The sequence below is a fragment of the Dromiciops gliroides genome, chromosome 3 (assembly GCF_019393635.1).
Source record: "Dromiciops gliroides isolate mDroGli1 chromosome 3, mDroGli1.pri, whole genome shotgun sequence".
Lineage (NCBI taxonomy): Eukaryota > Metazoa > Chordata > Mammalia > Microbiotheria > Microbiotheriidae > Dromiciops > Dromiciops gliroides.
The window spans coordinates 17700911-17720155 of record NC_057863.1 but is presented as its reverse complement, the minus strand read 5'-3'; the positions used below and the strand labels follow the sequence as shown (position 1 = coordinate 17720155).

Here is a 19245-nt window from a genome sequence, read left to right as displayed (position 1 = left end):
TTTGCATATATATTAGGCACTTAATAAGTGCTTGGTGAATTGGATTGAACTGAAACAGAGAAGCCAGGATTTGTCGATAATTTCTTTATATTCTCAGAATCAAGTTTGTAGGGGGCAGCTAGGTGGCACAGCAGATAGAGCACAGGCCCTGGAGTCAGGAGGACCCGAGTCCAAATTCGGCCTCAGACACTTGACACTTACTAGCTGTGTGACCCTGGGTAAGTCACTTAACCCTCATTGCCTCACACACGAAAAAGACCCTCTTCTCATCATACACCACCAAAGATTCGATTTGATCATAATGACTCTCCAAGGATCAACCAACATAAACCAACAAGATCCCACTTTCCATGAAACAGAGATGAGACTATTGTACAAAACAAAACAAAACAACCCCTCCCCCCAAACAACAACAACAGCAAAAAAAAAAAAAATCAAGTTTGCATATAACCTGTGAACATTTAAGAGAAACTTCTCTCCTTTGGGATCCTATGAACAGAGTCATAATTTAGGCGTAAAAAGAAAACAAAAACAAACAAAAAAAACAAAACAAAGCTTAACTGAACATGGAAGAAAGTTGCCCTTGTTTATTTTCACATGATTAAATATATTTTCTTACGATAATGGGGGATGAGGTTCGATTACAGAACTCTACCATCAGCAATGTCAGTTATTTTGCCCCCTTTTTTTAATGGACGATTTAAATTTGCAGATGGAAGCTCTAGGACTCTTCAGTGAAAAGAGTAGTATAAAGGAAACGCTCCCTAGAAGGCAGGAGAACTGGGTTCTCTCCCTATTTCCCCCCATTAACTCTATGTATGATTCATGTCAGGTTCTTGAACCTCTGTAGACCTCAGTTTCCTCGTCTGTGTGAAGACACATTTGTAGATCTAAAAAAGAGCTACATTTAGAATCAGAGGATCTGTTTGGGCCCCAAGATCTTTATCTGTAAATGAGAGGGTGGCACTTGAGGGATCTCTAAGGTCTCTTTCTCATTCTGAATTATATGCCTCTAAGTCTTGCTGACCCAAGCAGGTGGGTTAGAAGCTCTGTGAGGTTCTTGCCAGCTCTAAAATCCGATAACACTTATTATTTTAGGGCAAATGGCATTACGATGAAAACCACTCTCTGTCAAACAAAGAAACAAAATAGATTTCCAAGCTCTAGCCAATGGCCAGTGTTTTAAATTATATTCCACCCTCCTCAAAACAAATTCTAGCATTACAAATTTGGACAGTTCCTTGAAATTCATTGCAATTGAGCCCCATCATGTGATGATATTGTTCATGCCATTTTTTCTTGGAATGCCAAGAATGAGAGGCATAAGGCAGGATAATGGTGGCTGCTATTTGTTGTGCTCAAGGACAAAAGAATAAGGTATTCTCCTGGGTGGGGGTGGGGGTTCCATGTACCTCATGTGGAAATTATCAAAAATTCTATAACTCTTATCAGTGAATGTCCCAAAGAGAAAGGAAATGGTGTTCATTTGTTTGGTGATTTCTTCATTTTTGTACATGTATATGATTCAAGGCACCTTCACTCATGAATAAGGATGTCATATACCATAGGCAAGTATAACAGTATATAAAATTTATTCCACATCTGTTAATATCGTTCCAATCTAGGGCCTTGAAGGCTAGAAGTTCTTGATGCAGTATCTAATGAGAGATTTAAAGTGAAACTTTATTTGGGAAGATAGATTCTTAAGGAGAGAGGAAGAGAAAGATGAGAAAAGACAACAAGGGTGGGAAGAGTCTTGAAGCACATGGAGAATTTAAGCAGGCCTATAAGAGTTGGCTTTGTCTCTGTTTACCCTAGGCCAGTCTGAGAATAGAAAACATGAACTAGCTAGAATCCAAAGACAAAGATATTAACTGCCCCTTCCCACTTCTTCCTAAGTCCCTCTGATTATCTGGGGCTGATCTTCTCTCGAGATTGTTTAAGAATTTAAGTTTAAACCGAAGCAATGCTAAGTACAAAATAACATTTACTGAAAACTACCTTTAAAAAACGTTTGGCCTCTGAAAATCACAGTCATCATTTTCTTAAGTTAGAACTCTAGCGCCTTCTGTCCAGACTGTCAACCTGGCTCACACAGATGCCTGCTCCCTCACTGTCCCTCACCTATATTGCTTAACACATAAAGCTCAACCACAGTAAAGGCTATGGGGGCTTCCACTGTACCCAAGGGCTTAAGGCACATCGATGAGGCGTGCTCATAACAAGGAGAACCACTAACTCTGAAAATACTTCAAGTAAAATTCCTGGGAATTATTTATATAAGAATAAAGTGCTTTCCTGCTCTCCACTTAGAAGTTTAGAAGGGAAGATCTATCTCTGTGTATTACAAGAAATAGAAAAGATTCTCTAGGTGGAAAATCTCTGAAACTGTACCTGCTTAGGTCAGACCTACACATGTCAAGTGACCTGTTGGGCTGCCCACTACTTGATTTCCTGAGCAACTTCTGAGTTCAGCTCTTGGCCTCTGGGAGAATGTGCCTACACCATGGATCCACTGATTGGCATTTTTTCTTTCTCTTTTGAATCAAGCAACATGCAAAGACAGATACTAACTGCCCTCTCTCAATTTCCTTCTAAGTCCTTCTGACTCTCCTGGGCTGCTCTTCCCTCGAGCCTGTCTGAGACTTTACGTTTACCCCGCAGCCACTCTAGCTCCCAACTGCCTCCAGCAGAAGAGACCCCTCGGGTGACTGGACACGGAGCGTCCTCCGCGGCCCGCGCATCTCACGGCTACTGCTGACTCATCCTCTTCTGTAGGATGGCGGCGATTCTCTGCCTGGTCTCGTTGACGGAGGCCGCCTTTCCCTTGGGAGGTTTGGGGATGGGGAAGCTCGTGCAGCTCCCACCTGGGGACTTGTTCTGGCTCAGCGAGGTGGGTGACCTGGAGGCGCAGGGCAGGACGGGGATCCTGAGCCCCTTGGCCGGGGCGGCGCTCGCGAGACTCTTGTCTCCGCTGCTGACCATGGAAGCGGGGGCGGTTAGGTTGCCCTGACTGAGCGAACAGCGGGGCAGCGGGAAGCCCCCGTTGGGTTTCTGCAGCTCCAGCAGCTGGTCCCGGGCTTGGCTCAGCGCTTCTGTCAGTTGGAAGCGTTCTTCACACTCTCTCCGCACTGTTTCCTGAAGAAACGTGTTCTGAAAACAGGAAAGAGAGAGCCCATCTTAGCCTAAGGCGGGGAGCACGGGGGCGGCTAGTGGGCGGCGTATGGGGAAGCAGACTCGGAGCCGGAGCTCGGGCTGCGGGATGCTCTGGGCGATGCCTCCCTCGGCCAGCCCAGACGGCCCGAGGCTCAGGGGGCGGGCAAGGTGCAAGGGGCCTCAAAGCCCAAGGAGGCCAGCTCCTTTACTACCGAGGGAGCGGAGGCCCGGAGGAGACGGCTCAAGGCCCCAGGTTTTCATTTAGGCTCCTGCTATGGCGGGGGTGGGGGAGAACATGGAGCTAAGTGCTGCATGAGGCTTGGCTGCTTCTCTAGCGGGAGAAGCAGAGCTAGAACCCAGACGTCTTCCTGATCGGTCTCACCTCTTTGAACCTGTGCTCCACTGTGCTCACACAATCTACTTGTAGGAAAAGTTATTGTGTCATGGAATACAGTGAACTGAATGCAACAGAATATGTGTGTGTGTATACACACATATCCATATAGACACATGTGTGTATAGGGATTTATGTATGTATATACTTAAATATACAGTACACATTGCTATACTTATAGATAGGCATGTGTGTGTTATATGTATATATGTGTATTATGTATAGACACACACACATTACATAATATATACACACATTACATAACACACACATATATACAGTATAGATCATTTTCACTATTCTACGACCACGCTGTCTGCTGGAATTCGTTCTACAATAATAAGAAATCGTTGTGATTAAAAATAATACTTTACAGTTTACAAAATGCTCTCCCATAGATCACCTTTCATTTAATCCTCACAACTATAGATCTAAGGCATTCCCATGTCCATTTTACAAATGAAGGTGTAATCCCTAGTGAGCAGAAGCTTCAATGACTTGTCCACTTGTTACACGACTGGCAGGTGACAGGTCTGGGGGGGCATAAGCCCCCATCATCCAAATAATTTTCTCTCCCTAGTTCTCAGTTTCCTCATCTGTAAAATGAGAGGGGTGGACTATATGGCTTCTGAGGTTGCTTCTAGATCTGTATTTATGATCCATATGAGCGAAATTAAAATGGCCATTTTACATAATTCAACTAGTTTATGTTTGTGAATATAGCCAAGGCATTATAAAGCTTTAGATTCCAAAAGGAATAAAGGTGTCCTCCCTTCATATTTAGCTGATTAAATCTAAGGGTACTTAGATGCTGTCAGCTGAGCTGAACATGTAGGAAAGGATGAGTCCACTATGCAGACCCTATACCCCAAAGAGATCAAAGAAAGTGGGAAAGTACTCTTATATACAAAAATATTCATAGCAGCATGTGGTGTTTTTTTGTTTTGGGTTTTGTTTTTAGTGAAGCAATTGGGGTTAAGTGACTTGCCCAGGGTCACACAGCTAGTAAGTGTTAAGTGTCTGAGGCCAGATTTGAACTCAGGTCCTCCTGACTCCAGGGCCAGTGCTCTATCCACTGCACCACCTAGCTGCCCCTAGCAGCATGTTTAAACAAAACTAAAACAAAAAACACCCTGGAAAATGGGGAAACAAATAATAGTAATAAAAATAATGAATTATTATTTTCCATACGAAATTTAAAAAGGAGCAGATTCAGAGAAATCTGGGAGAACTGTTACGAAATTACTCAGAGAAGAAATGATTTAGGTGAACAGAATTGGAAGAACAATTTTTACAATTCCATTGCAAAACGACTGTAAAAGATTTGATTAATGCAGAAACTAAACATGACTCCAGAGAACTGATAAAGCCCAGCTCTGGACAGAGAGGAGCAGAAAGCGGTGGCCACTATAGCAATCTGCTTTGCTTGACTACACTCATTTGCTACAAAAGAGGACTTTTAAGTACTGGAGGTAGAAATGGGTAACAGAGTAATGAAGGAGTTGGGGGGAATGTAGAGATAGCAAGACAAAAGTATACAAGAGAGTGGAAGGAAATTCAGCAGGGGACACTAAGTAGGACAGTGCCAGACCTACTATGAAAAATTTTATATATGCTTTAAAAATAAGTTGTCCATAATAGAAACCCATAATGTCATATGCAATATTTTTTTCTGTTCCTTATATGAGGAACTGATCATATTTTTTGTTATTTGTCAAGTTTACATGATCATGGTAATGCATTTTTTTTTCTTTAGGCAATGGGGGTTAAGTGACTTGCCCACAGTCACACAGCTAGTAAGTGTCAAGTGTCTGAGGTCAAATTTGAACTCAGGTACTGCTGAATCCAGGGCCAATGCTTTAACCGCTGCGCCATCTAGCTGCCCCCGGTAATGCATTTTTAAAAGAATTTAGGGAAGTGCTCTTGCATAGTGGGTGGATCTACTGTTGTAAACTTATGAGAGTTCACAGATTAAGATCCTCACAGGATGTGCAGGCATGAAGAGGTTGAAATCTCTATCATTCAAGGATATAACCATATCCACATGAACTCAAATCCTTTGGAGTGTTGCAGTGATTATGGTACTTTATGAAGAAACTTTCTCCCTCGTTGGTCTTTCCCCCTCATTGGTCAAGTTATAACAGGGGAGTGGGGCATTTCTTGGGGTAGGTGGGATAATGAGAACTGCTCGTTCTAATTTTGTTCCTGTTTTATCTCCCAAGAAGAATGGTCTTGGGACTGAAGAGAACATAATTAAAATGACCAATAGGGAGTTGATACCAAAGATAGGGAGATAGTAAGGGAACAATTAGCTACCCTTAAGTTCAGGTCAGATGAATGACATCTGATGAGGTTAAAAGCACTGGGAAATGTGATGGCTGAGTCACGTTTATTAATTTTTTAAAGGCTATGAGTTGTAGAAAGAAGTATTACAGGCCCAGAAATATAGTGTCCTGATTGTCAAAAAGTGAAGAGATTCTTCAAACTCTACACCTGTGAGGTTGACTTTAATTTCCAGCAAAATTCTAGACGATACTCTTTTTTTTTTTTTGGAGGGGCAATGAGGATTAAGTGACTTGCCCAAGGTCACACAGCTAGTAACTGTCAAGTGTCTGAGGCTGGATTTGAACTCAGATACTCCTGAATCCAGGACCGGTGCTCTATCCACTGCGCCACCTAGCTGGCCCTTGAGATTCTTTCTACCTGAGACTCTGAACTTTGTCAACTAGCTACCTCCTCCATTCCTTCTCAATCCCCCAAGTCCTCATAGAAAATGTTTGAATTTAATATTTTATTCACAGATAAGCATGCAAGATAGCATTTGCTTGGCTTCCTATCACACTACAGTAACAAGCAGCATTCTAAAATGTTCATATGGTTCTGCCCAAGTTTTCTCAAATATAAGAAAATAAGCTTCCTATGAAAAGTATCTTTTGTGCTTTGTCTACTATGTAAGTCCACTTGTAAAGTCTGATCACAATATCTAGGAAGTCCTGGCCCAATACTCAACATGATTAGATCTAAATGACTACGTAGAATTGAGATGAAAAGCCCCTTAGTTGAGACAGTCAATTTCATTCTAACAGGTAAAGAAAACTGATAGCAGCTAACAGTGAGGTCAGTGAATCAATGACAAGAAGAATAAATGGAATCAGTGATGGGTAATGTGTTGGTAAGAGCTCTTGTTAAAGGAAAAGTCAAATAGACTTAGTCGACAAAAAGTCAAGTCTCAAAAGGAAATAGTAGATCCATGCAGCAACTCATACAGAGCAAAACACTGGGTTTAGTCAAGACAAGTGATGTCCCAGCATAGGTTACACTGAAAAGGTTGAGAGAATCCAAAGTGATCTCTGAACAGAGCTCTATCGAACAAGCCAGGCCTTTGCTTGCAATAGTACTCAGGGTCAAGCGTGGATGGTGGGGAATAGCTGTCCTTGGAAGAAGGCCCCCTCCTCTGCAACCCATTTTTCAAGGTTAGTAGTTTTTAGGCAAATAATTCGTTCTACTTCTTCTCTTCTTTCCTGGAAGCAGGAGGCCCCTCTGAAGGCTGAAGGGCTGAGAAAGGTGGTTATGCCCAATTCTATTTCTGTCTCTCAGAGCTGGGCTGAAAGCATAGGAAAATCCCTTTGGGAACTCTTCCTTTGTTTCTTCTTCTAACAATTGGAGACAGTAACTCGGTAGTGTCACACAGGAAGGCTCTGGGCTACAGCTCATCCTGTATTGAAAATCAACAAGAAGAGGAATATCTGAGGCTCACACTCCCGAGATCAGGGAGGGGGCTGAGCTTGGCAACGGGATGTGGTCATGGGACTCGAGGACTTCATGGCTTCAGCTCCTATGACAAGTGGGAGAGAACCAGATTCTCCTCACTCTATGCTGCAAGGAGACAACCTGGGCTTCAAAATTGCTAGAGCAGTTTTTAAAAGTTGTGCTTTCGCCTGAGTGACATGGACAGCACAGAATAAGCCGGACTATGTTCAATGCACCTCATAAAGGGAGAACAACAGCAATCAAACGCTTCAATGCATTTAAGATCTTTAAAAACCCGTGGCAAGTTTAGCTTAGTGAGAGATGATAAGCAGACCATATCTAAAGGAGAACTCAAACCCAAAGATAAACATTAAATTCATTTTTGAACATTCTAAATTTGGGTAATTTGAAAACATGAATGCTTAAAATGTTAGAGACATGGGATTCTTCAAAGAAACAACAGGTAGTGATATGTGTCTATCCTTTTTGTTGTTTTTCTAAACCTATGACTTTACTGCTAGAGGGAAATCTCGCTGATGCAGCTGTTCTGCAACTTATAATCATATAGCCTGAGACAGTGACAGGTGAAGTGACTTGACTTTGGTCACTAGCATCTGTCCAAAGCAGGACTTGAACTGTGGACTTGCTGACAACCCACCATGCTCTTCTGCTTCTCAAGACCTCTCCCTCTAGTACTATGGCTCTTAACCCAGGGTCCATTAACACCCCCTTTCCCCCAGAACCAAGAACACATTTTGATGTCTATGGATTCTCTACGTTTATAAATATGATTCTGAAAAAGGGTTCATAGATGTCACCAGCCTGCTGAAGGACTACAAGATGTAAAAATAAGGTTAAGAGCACTTGAGAAATGTTTACAACTAGTAAATTGAATTTAATTCCCAGGTTACTAAGTAATTTTTTCCCAAAAGGGATTCCTTGTAACCCAATACCCTTAGAATAATTTTCTTTTTTTGCAGGGCAATGAGGGTTAAGTGACTTGCCCAGGCTCACACAGCTAGTAAGTATCAAGTGTCTGAGGCTGGATTTGAACTCAGGTCCTCTTGAATCCAGGGCCAGTGCTTTATCCACTGAGCCACCTAGCTGCTCCCCCTAGAATCATTTTTAACCCATAAACCTAGGGCAAAGGGAGTCGAGAAGGATCCCTGGCTTGGAAGGTCCCTAACACCCCTAGGCTGCTTTGGAAAGAACTAGGTCTGTGTCTATGTTTGAAATGAGGAACATGTTGGACACGTTTAAATGCAACCCAATTTCACTGCAACCAGAAAGGTTATAAAATTATATAGAAGAAAAATTATAGATGAATGTCAAAAGGAAAATAAAGGATTTTTCCATCTGTCCAAGATCTTTTATATTTAAAAATGGCCAATTTTCCACTCACTGCAGATGTGAGGCTTTTTTTTTTCCTGTAGAAAGCTGAGTTTTTTTCGATTCCAAAAAAAAAAATGAAGTGAGAAAAGAAAAATAGCTTGCTGAGAAGCTTTATCATTCTGAAGGTAAGAATCTCATTCGTGGTGGGAAGCATCTGTAGTGAGTGAACTTGGAGGGCCAAGCCAGGAAAGAAGTGCTTCAGGTTGTCAGCCTTCAGGGCAAGGGATCAGTTCTTGGAATCGGGATGGCCTTGTGAACTCATGTCAGGACCCGGAGTGGGGAAATCCCAGTTCTATCCTTGTCTCTGTCACTGACAGGCACCAAGAGCCTCTGGGAAAGTCCTTCCAACAGCCACATCTGTTTTCCTTCTTCTACAAAACTGGGATCATAAAAAACCTGGCTTTGTCAAACAGGTTCTGCAGTGATAACCAAAACCTTGTAGATTTTTAAAAAATTATCAAATGGCGCCTAGAACACACAGAACATCTACATTTACCATCCCCACGGTTCACAGATTGTCCCTGGGGGGAGCAGAGCCAGGGTGAAGCCAAGAACCACTGTGAAGTCATGTAACCTACTTATTGAGAGCCCCCCAGATCAGTCATGACAGAAGGGGCCTACCTGGGGGGCCACAATGACTTAAAAAAACACATTCTAGGGAACTGGACAGCTGAAAGATCGACAGTGTAGAAAGCACCAGGGAACAAAACTGATCCTCTAGAAAAGGTTGAGACATCATGTAGGAAATAGGTTTGACAGTGACGAGGGTCCCACCAACTGAACGCTCAGATGCTCTAGTAGACAACGACTTAGAGCCTATCTAGTCCAATCTCCTCATTTTACAGGTGAGGAAACTGAGGCCCAGAGAGATGAAATGACTTTCCTAAGGTCATCCAGGTACTTAGTGGGAGCTTCAGAATTTGAACCCAGGTCCTCCAACTCTAGTCATGGCACTCAACACTACCTCACCTTGCTTCTCTACTTGGTCAGGCTGATCGTGACCCTATCCTAGGTCAGTGACACAGGAGAAAGGCCACAGAAGCTGTGGTTCAGTGGCAAAGGGAGGCGACAGGGAAGGAGGAAACTATAGGAGGAAGGGAGGAAGAAACTCTTGGGGAATCTGGCTAGATTCCCATGCTTTAGAGAAAGACAGGGGCTCTACTGACGGGTCCTGGGACCCCAGACTCAAGGCAGAACACAAAAAGGGAACAATGAAGTCTCAGAGGCCATTTTGTAGGGGTGTGAGCTGCTTGGGGTGCTCCATGGGCAGGAGACTGTGACTGTGATGGCGACTTGCGAGGACGGACGTCAGCCAGAGCCATCCTCCTTCCCTCCCCAGGGGAGCATCGTGAGGATCAAATGGGATCGTTTATGAAAGGAAGGGCAGATCTTCCATTCCGTGTCCACGGCAGCCACTGCTGCCCAGGATGTCATTTTAACATTGACGTTACAGTAAAGGTAATCTGATGCCTCCTTGGCAAATCATTATCAGACTGCATGTTCACTTAGCAGAAAAGAAGAACTCGGGAACTAACTCGAGCTTTATTTTTACATCCCCAGGCTGAATTTTAATTTTGCTCTCTTCATTTAGCTTAGTTCCCCCAATACATCAGTTTCCCCTGATGTAGTGGATGGTGCCACATTTGCAGTCAGGATGACCTGAGTTCAGATCCCGAAATCAGACACTTAATAGCTGTCTGATCCTAAGCAAGTCACTTAATCAGTTTCCTCATCGGTAAAGGGGGGATAACAATAATATCTTTCTCATGGATCTCCTGGAAGGCCCCAAAGACTATGTATGTAAAGGGCTTTGCAAACCTTCAAATGCCATAGAAATTTATCAAAATAATATCTGTTAAGTGTCTAACACAATCTAGGCACAAGATCAACCATGACAAAAAATAAACAATCCCCTTCTCTCCCCCCACCCCAAACAGTCCCTGCTCTCAAGGAGCTCACATTCTATTGTGTTTGTCACAAAGACACTGACACACTGAAATTCAACGATCCTGTATTTTTTGCTGCTCTGCTTCCTTTGGCCCAACTTCCCATCTTCTCTTTCCCTCCCAGCCATAAGTCCAAGACCAAGGATGGGCACCCACTAAAAATCTGCCATTTTCCTTGGGGTCCCATCAGCCTCATTTGAAGATTTCTAGAAGGCTCCCTCCATAACAATCCTGAGTAACTGTCTCATAAGCACAAAGCTCCTGCTTGCAACGAGTAAGTTGCAGAAATTCCCCCTTTTCCTTTCATGAATCTCTCATTCATTTTTATTTCAATCCATTGCAGTGGAGGAATTAGGCAAGGAGGCCACGTCCCTAGGGCAGCTGCACACAAGTGTGCCCTCCCAGGCGCTCTGGGGAGGACGACTTGGTGAGCTTGTTACAGCTTGTGTCTCACCACGATGTTCTGATACCTTAATGAGCACTCCTCCACTCAGAGCCCTGTGAGCCGGCACTTGGGGCAAACTGTCTTTTGTGCTCACATTGAAGGGCCTGTGCATTCCGATGGTGTTTGGGATTTTTGCTTGTCTGTAAAGCAGAGCACTGGGCGAGGTCAGAGTCAGAACTCAATGATCAGAGAGTTCTCTTTCAAGGGCCTCCCTCCTCTTCACCCTTCTCTGTAAGGGGGTGCTCTTCTGGCTAGTTCTCCTGACTTTCACATGTTCAGAGACATCAGCATTTCTGCTCTCAGTGAGTTTGTCTTCCCAAGGTCACAGGTCCTTTGCTCTTTCTTACTCCTACCTTTTAATAAATCCCCAGAAGCTCACTCTTTGGAGTCATCATTGTGTACTCATTTTCCTACAATCTTGGCCAAGTGCTTTCAAAAGTTCTTTGCCTGATCTATTCATACTCTGGTGTCTTCTCCATGAACCCCTTTCTTAGGTAGGGCCTGCCTCTCCTGCCCTGAAATGATTTTGCCTTGATAAACTTCTGCAGATCATTTCTGGTTTGCCCTATTTCTTCCATTTCCTGTAACTGCAAACAGATTTTTACTGTTCTCATCCTCTACTTTATCACATCCTATTTGAGGACCAGGAACCTTTGCTGATTGCCACAACTTCCCCACTGTCCTCAGCCTTCCCTGTTTGCTCTGCTGACTCCTTTACTGTCTTTCACAGGTTGCTTAGTCCTTATTATCCAGTCTCCTCTCTCTCTCTCTCTCTCTCTCTCTCTCTCTCTCTCTCTCTCTCTCTCTCTCTCCCTCCCAATGAAGGTTAAGTAACTTGCCCAGGGTCACAGAGCTAGTAAGCTAGTAAGTGTCAAGTGTCTGAGACCAGATTTGAACTTAGGTTCTCCTGAATCCAGGGCTGGTGCTTTATCTACTGCTCCACCTAGCTGCTCCTCAGAGTCTTCTCTTTGCCAGTTTTTTTCATCAGGGGCAGGTAAATCATTTGCTCCTCTTCTCCAGGAGCAGATGCATGAGCTGATTTCTGAGTGTACCTTCTTGTCTATGTCACAGGGCCCAGAGAAAGTCTCCATCCGGGGCTCCACATCATTCATGGCATAATTCACTGAAAGTGCAGCTAAGTGCAGATATGGCCCTGGACTCGCTGTCAGGAATCTTGCCCCATGTGATTCTGGGCAAGTAACATAAGCTGTCTTAGCCTTGGTGTTCTCAGCTTTAGCAGAGATATAACAGCCCCCACCCCACAGGATTGTTGTGAGAATCCAGTGAATAGTCTGGGTGAGGCCATTTGCGATAGGATGGGACTAAGCCCGTCCCGTGCTTTCATTGGCACAGGGGATTCCTCATAAGGAAACTCCCACCAACACCGATAGGTACTTCCTCTGTACCTTAAGGGAGCTCCTGGTGCACTGAGAGGCAGTGACTTGCCCAGGGCCATACAGCCAGGATGGGTCAGGAGCCAAACTGGAAGGCAGGACTTGACTCCTACATCAGTGGGGTCTCTATCAACTACAATATGGTGCTTCTCCTAAAGGAACGGAAACCTAGATCATGGGAGCAATTCTTCTGAGAGAGGATTTGTTTCCTTTTCTTCCATAGGGCATATGGATACACACACATGTATCTATGTATGTGTATATGTATGTGTGTATCTATGTATCTGTGTGTATGTGTATATATATGTATGTGTGTATCTATGTATCTATGTGTGTATGTATGCACTTCCTCAAGCTGGCTGTAGCTGTTGTAACTTAAGCCATTCTCTATTTAATCTTCATTCATTGTTAATTTATTAGTCCTGGGAGACTTCATTGGAATTCTCTCCCTCCACTTCAGCAGAGATAAATCGCCCAAGAGAGAGTGGCTTGTCTGAGAGGAGGATTTGAGTTCTGACTAGACGTCTCATCCTCCCTCTCTAACTCTTCCCTGGATTCGTTTCTCTTATTTATCCCTTCCCTTCCCTTCCCTTCCCTTCCCTTCCCTTCCCTTCCCTTCCCTTCCCTTCCCTTCCCTTCCCTTCCCTTCCCTTCCCTTCCCTTCCCTTCCCTTCCCTTCCCTTCCCTTCCCTTCCCTTCCCTTCCCTTCCCTTCCCTTCCCTTCCCTTCCCTTCCCTTCCCTTCCCTTCCCTTCCCTTCCCTTCCCTTCCCTTCCCTTCCCTTCCCTTCCTCCTCCACCAATGCAGAGTTATTTCCCTGGAGCTGCTAGCTCCTCTCCTTTGCTCAGCATCTCTCTCCTATCTTCCTCATGTTCTTCCTTTGCCTTTCCCCCTTCATCTTCAGTATTGCTCTCTAACTTTCCCCATTTCTTCCTGGAGCTTCTCCCTTTCTCTTCTGGAGCACTATGAGCAGGTCAGGGGTTCCAGATGGCTGAAGGCTGGCCCCCCTGGCCTCACGATGCTGGTAGACAATGTCCTTCCTCTCCTCAGAGGTCACAGGCAGCCTCCTGTGGCTTGAGGAAGTCCATTTGAAATGCATTTCCTGCTCACAGATTCGTATCCCAAGATGACTTCCTGAGGCAACTCTGGAGTGCAGCTGTTCCCTAATGTGCCAGACACCTCCTCTACCTTTTAATGAATAGCAGCTGGTGCACACAGCTTAGCCCACCCTCCCCTTGTCCTAGTCCTGGTTCATGCTTGTACCCCTTCTTCCACACCCCAGTATATGAGGCCACGTGACTTGGACCATGAATACCTCTCCATTCTGCCTTTCCCATCATTGCTGCCTACGTGGGATCACCATCGAGTTATACAGACTCTGAAATCAATACAATTCCTCTGCCCCCTAAGTTGCAAGAGGTCCCTTAAATCCATCTCAAGTGAATCAATGAGTGGGAAGCCCATCACATAGACCCTTTCTAGAAGCTGCCTTCAGGGCTTATGAAACAAATCTTCCCAAAAGAATCCTCCCTGGCAGGGGTCCCCAGCTGTCCTGTCTCCACCCAGAGTCTGCCAGCTCCTCGTTCCCTTTGTCTTCTCCTTAAGAAAAGCTTTCCTTTCCCCACTGCTCCTCCATTTGCACAGTCTGGCCCTGAGTCTAATCTCTTTTTGCTAGTCGCCAGCGCACCCTCCTTCTCTCCTCCCTCTCCACTGCCTTGGGAGAGAGCTGGTCCTGACCACGCCTTGTCTGAAGGTTGGAGGAACAAGTTCAGAGCCAAGCTCATCCATGTTCCCAGAGGTCAGCTGCTACTGCTGCTCTGGGAGGTCTCTTATCACCCCCCCCCCCCCCCGCCAGCTGTGCCTTTGGCACATTCCCATGGGCCTTCATCTCCTGGGATCCACTGATTCCTTCCTCCTCCTCCTCCTTCTCTTCCTCATTCCCTCAAATAGCTGAAGCTCCTCTGATCCTTATAATGCCATGGTAAGATCGTTAGGACAGGTATTGTTGCCCCACTTTATAAGATGAGGAAATGAGGCCCACAGAGATGAAATGACTTGTCAAGAATAGACTGAATTAGAAACCAGACCTTCTGATTCTCAGTCCAGAAGTATCTCTGCTGCACCAGCTGCCTCCTCTTCCTTCTCCCAGTTTAGATTATTTTCAGGTGTCCCTCCACATCGGTGGTCACCTTTTTATTTACTTTGCCTAGTAATCTGAAGCCAGTAGCATTTTCTTTCCTTATTGTCTTTTCTTAACTGCCTAGTAGTGCAATTGCTGAGAGCGTCCCTCTCTGCACCCATGGCTGTTACTGTTCCGTGAACTCGAGAAAACATTCCACAATTTACACCCAACTGATGTTCATATTCTTCTTCCATCTTCTATCCATTAACCTTCTTTGTAGCTCAAAAAGTTCCTTCAATAGGATTAGAATTTCCAAATGCAATAGAGTCTTCAGGATTAAAGTGTTTAGTACCTGATAATTCTGAACTTCTTCAAAATCTAGCATCATGAGAAATTTATATTGTGAAAAGAACTAGACCTTTTCATAATTATTCAGCTAATCAAACCAAAATGTAAACATGGCCAAAATGATTTTTGAGACATATTTAATTGAACTGATGTTAAATATTTTATCTATAATATATGGTTTATTTAATTTTTTTTTTTTTGCAGAGCAATGAGGGTTAAATGACTTGCCCAGAGTCACATAGCTAGTAAGTGTCAAGTGTCTGAGCCAGAATTTAAACTCAGTTCCTACTGAATCCAGGACTGGTGCTTTATCCACTGCACCACCCAGCTGCCCTTGCTGAGAAGATTCAATTCAGTAGCAGTGTAGAATCAGAACATTTTAGAAATGGAAGGTAATTTGGCTGTTCTCTAGACACAGGCCTCCCTCTCCTAGAAGAGGGAACTGAAGGAGAGAGGAGGGGAAACGATCTATTCAAGGTGCCAGGGCCAGAGTACCAGGTAGGGCTGGGATGCCTGCTAAGCCATGCCTCCCCATCCCACACCCAGGACTCTTCCCAGCCACCTCAGTCATCCCACTCTTACCTCTTCCTGGGCCTGATTAAGCTGCTGAATGAGCTGGGTCTGCTCTTGGGTGATTTTTTCTAATTCGTCTGACTTCTGCTTCATCTCCTTCCTCAGATCCTCTGAGATGGAGTCACAATTTTCCATCTCCTTCCTCAGGCAGGATTCAAAGTCTGCCACCAAAATCTTCAGGCTTTGGATCTCCTCTTCTTTCAAGGCTGTTTTTTCAGTAAGTCTCATCTGGGTTTCCTGGAGTTTCTTCTCTAGAGTGGCCACTTCCATCCTAAGGTCGTTGGTAGCGTTTGCTATTAAGTCATTCATCTAGGAGATAAAGCAGTTAGTATATGGGCCAAAGATGCTGGATGACAACAGATTGCTTATTGATACTCTAATAAGAGGTTTAAACAAACTAATTCTCTATATTATTTTGACTGTAAAAACAAATAAACTATAGTTTCTTCCCATAGGTTTTAATTTTGCCTCCTAAAATGCTGTCAAGCAAAAAAGAATTTGGTCTATAAGGAAATTCTCTAAATCACTGTGGCTGATCTTATGCAGACTGAAAAGGGCTGTCCCAGACTGAACCAGTAGACCACAAAAATAGGTTTCTTGGGTCCATTTGATTGTTCAGTGGCTAGCTCACTTTGCTCACTTAATAAATGGTTTTTGAATGAATGTTGAATAAGAGGCTTTGAATCTGCATCCCTGGAGTCAAGTCCCTGCCTCTGAGTTTGGTCATCCCAGCTGAGGGCCAGAGTTCAATGTCATGGCCAACAGCAGCTCATATAGGTCAGAACCACCCAAAGAGTTATGGACCATCATGGAACCTTGGACATCCATATATTTTATCACAATGTCTTCTACGTGAAAGTGTGCGGTGAAAATCTGGGGAAACTTGTACAAGTATTATTTGAATTGAAAATCTTCTACTTTATTGTCAAGCAATAGTTTGTAGATTTTATGATCCACAGCCCACTTTCATGGAGGAAAAAAGAATCAAACAACCTGTCTCTTCTGATAAACAATGGGAAAAATCATGAGGAATAATGTTCAAGCTGCTTCTGATGAAATACCAATAAGGAAATCATAATTAGTATAAATGAATACCATGAGAGGCAGAGATATTATCATACTATAAGTATTAACTCAACTAATTTGAGCCCACAAACCACTTGGAAGATATCCATGGATAATCAGTGGTCCCCAAATAATATCTGAAGAAACGTAGCTCTAGATTAACTACTCAACCCAAATTTGTTCCACATGTGAAATTCACATTAAGAAGAGCTATTTACCTCAGCTGGTATTTTTAATGATGCACTATTAATAACTTATACATCAACTTCCAATTGTGCCCACATTATTTCTTGATCACAATAGGCATGATCAGGGCTCTGGCAAAACTTGGATCAGATGAATATAGTTCTGATCTTAATCAATCCATGCTTGTCCTCTATCAGTATTCCATCATTGCTATGGATAATTGAGTTAAAAGTAATATAAGACCGACAACAACAAGTTGCTAGAGGTTGCAGGGCCAACGTGCCCTGCTCTTTCGCTCTTGTGCTAAACTCGTCTGACTCCTAGTTTGTTCTTATGTTTGGGAATGCCCTAATTCAGGGCAAACGCAGCCCTCAGGGTCAGGTTGGGGTAGGCATCCCTTTGTCGTTCTATCCTTCTCTTATTTTTATTTCACCTGAGTAGAGCATGGCTGCCGACCCTATGCACCAAACCCAGAGCCCGTCAAGCAGGAGGCAACCAATCCTTTGCCCTTTACCCTTTGCCCTTTGCCCTTCACCCTTCATCTCTCCCTAGCCAATGCCCAGCCTCTGGGCTACCAACCTTCTTCTGAAGCTTTTCTTGCTCTTTCTGATACTGTTTTATTACTTCTTGATGTTTTTCCCTTTCAATGGCAAGCTCCAGTTTAAATTCTTCCTTCAGCCGAAGAGCTTGCTCCTGATACTCGGCACTGTGTCGGAGTCGCTCTTTACTGAGTTCAGATTCAAGCTGGAAAGCAGAGTTCAGCACACATGAACACAGAGAGATGCTCATTTCCACAGCCGGACAAGGGCATGAAAATTATTACACAAATATTATTTATACAAACTCCATTGCCTACTGAACGGTGAAAAGAAAAACGATGTCGTAGGATGTTGGAATGGGAACCCAAGAGGAATAACCAAGGCAGGATCCTTGGACCGAAGGGGATGGACAATAGGGGCAGAGTCCAGCAGCATTGATGCCTGCACAGACCCAAAGCCAGGCTAAGAACCTGCAGAGCTCAGACCAGGGAATGATAAAAAGACTCTTCCCTGTACTAGATCTCCTTGGATGCACTACAAGTGCAGTCCAGAGGCCATTCCTGAGATCCTAGAATAACATAACATACAATACTCCCAGAAAGCAGCACCAGGACCATCCCAGACCATTCTTCCGGAATTGTAAAGAGCCAACCCCTCATATCAAAGTCAGAGACTGGAAGAATGAACAAACAAAAAAAAGAACCCCACCATAATGAGCTAGTGTGATGACAGATTCTCAAGATACAATCAAAGAAGAAAATGACTCCAAAACATCTACTAACAAAGCGTTAGAGAAGACCACAGCTTGTAGACAAATTTCAGATTAGCATTCCTGGAAGAGATGAAGCAAGAATTAAAAGAGTTAAGATGTTTTTAAAAATTGAATGCAAAGACATGAGGAAAAAAATGGAAAAGAAGGAAGATCTATGGAAGAAAAATTGGAAGGGAATTAATAGCTTGGCACAAGAAACACAAAACCTGCCCAAGTAACAAACTCCCTGCAAATTTGAATGGACCATATAGAAGCCAATAACTGCATAAGACAACAAGAAATATTACATCAAAATCAAAAGGCTGAAAAATAGAAGAAACTGTAGGGTTATCTCGGGGTAAAAACAACTGATCTGAAAAAAACAGATTGAGGAGAAAATGTGTAAGAACCGTTGCACGAGCTGATGCCATGACCAAAACAAGACTCTAGATGTCCTATTTCAAGAAATCTCAAAAAAGCAAACTGCCCACGATCTCTTAGAACCAGAGGGAAATAGAAAGAACCCACCAATCACCTCTGAAAGAAACTTCAAAATGAAAATTTCCAGGAACATTGTAGCCAAAATTCAGAGTTTACAGGTCAAAGAAAAAAAGAATCCTGCAAACAACCAGAAAGAAATAATCCCAGCACAGGGGAACCCCATCATTTTAGCAGCCACTCCTAGAAGGGAGCAGGGAACTTGGAATATAATATTCTGGAAGGCAAAAGATATGTTTATAACCGAGAATAACTTACCCAGAAAAACTGAGTATAGTGATACAGGAAAAATGGATTTCTAATGAAATAGAGGATTTCTAAGGATTCCTGATGAAAAGGCCAGAGCAATAGAGAAACTTTGAGGTGTGAAGAGAAACCCAAAAAAGATTAGGGTTAGGATCACATAAATAAAAAATGATAAAGGACTAAACAAGAATTAAGGATATACATTCAAATATGAAGGGACATATGTGTTCCTCCTCTGAACCGTATCATCATTAGGCTACATAGAGGGAATTGTTACTCAAAAAAACAACAAACCATTTAAAAAAATTAAGTCAGTGGGAGCCGTGTGTAGAAAGAATTAGAATGGAAAAAACTTTGTTCCAGAAATGTATTATTGGGCCATTTTCTAAATGGTGAGAAAAAATTAAATGCTGAAAGATAGAACCTATATTATATACTTTA

General features: G+C 43.4%; 1 protein-coding gene across 1 annotated transcript in view; it reads right to left on the bottom strand.

The window, feature by feature from the left end:
• Nucleotides 1-1657: 1657 nt before the first annotated feature.
• LEKR1 (leucine, glutamate and lysine rich 1) overlaps nucleotides 1658-19245 on the bottom strand; it is a 162138-nt gene continuing 144550 nt past the window's right edge. The window contains exons 11-13 of the mRNA XM_043996228.1: nucleotides 17350-17514; nucleotides 15529-15828; nucleotides 1658-3153 (exon numbers count right to left, since the gene is read on the bottom strand). Coding sequence (XP_043852163.1) covers nucleotides 2752-3153; nucleotides 15529-15828; nucleotides 17350-17514 — 867 coding nt within the window. The 3' untranslated portion in view covers nucleotides 1658-2751. The remainder of the gene's footprint in view (nucleotides 3154-15528; nucleotides 15829-17349; nucleotides 17515-19245) is intronic.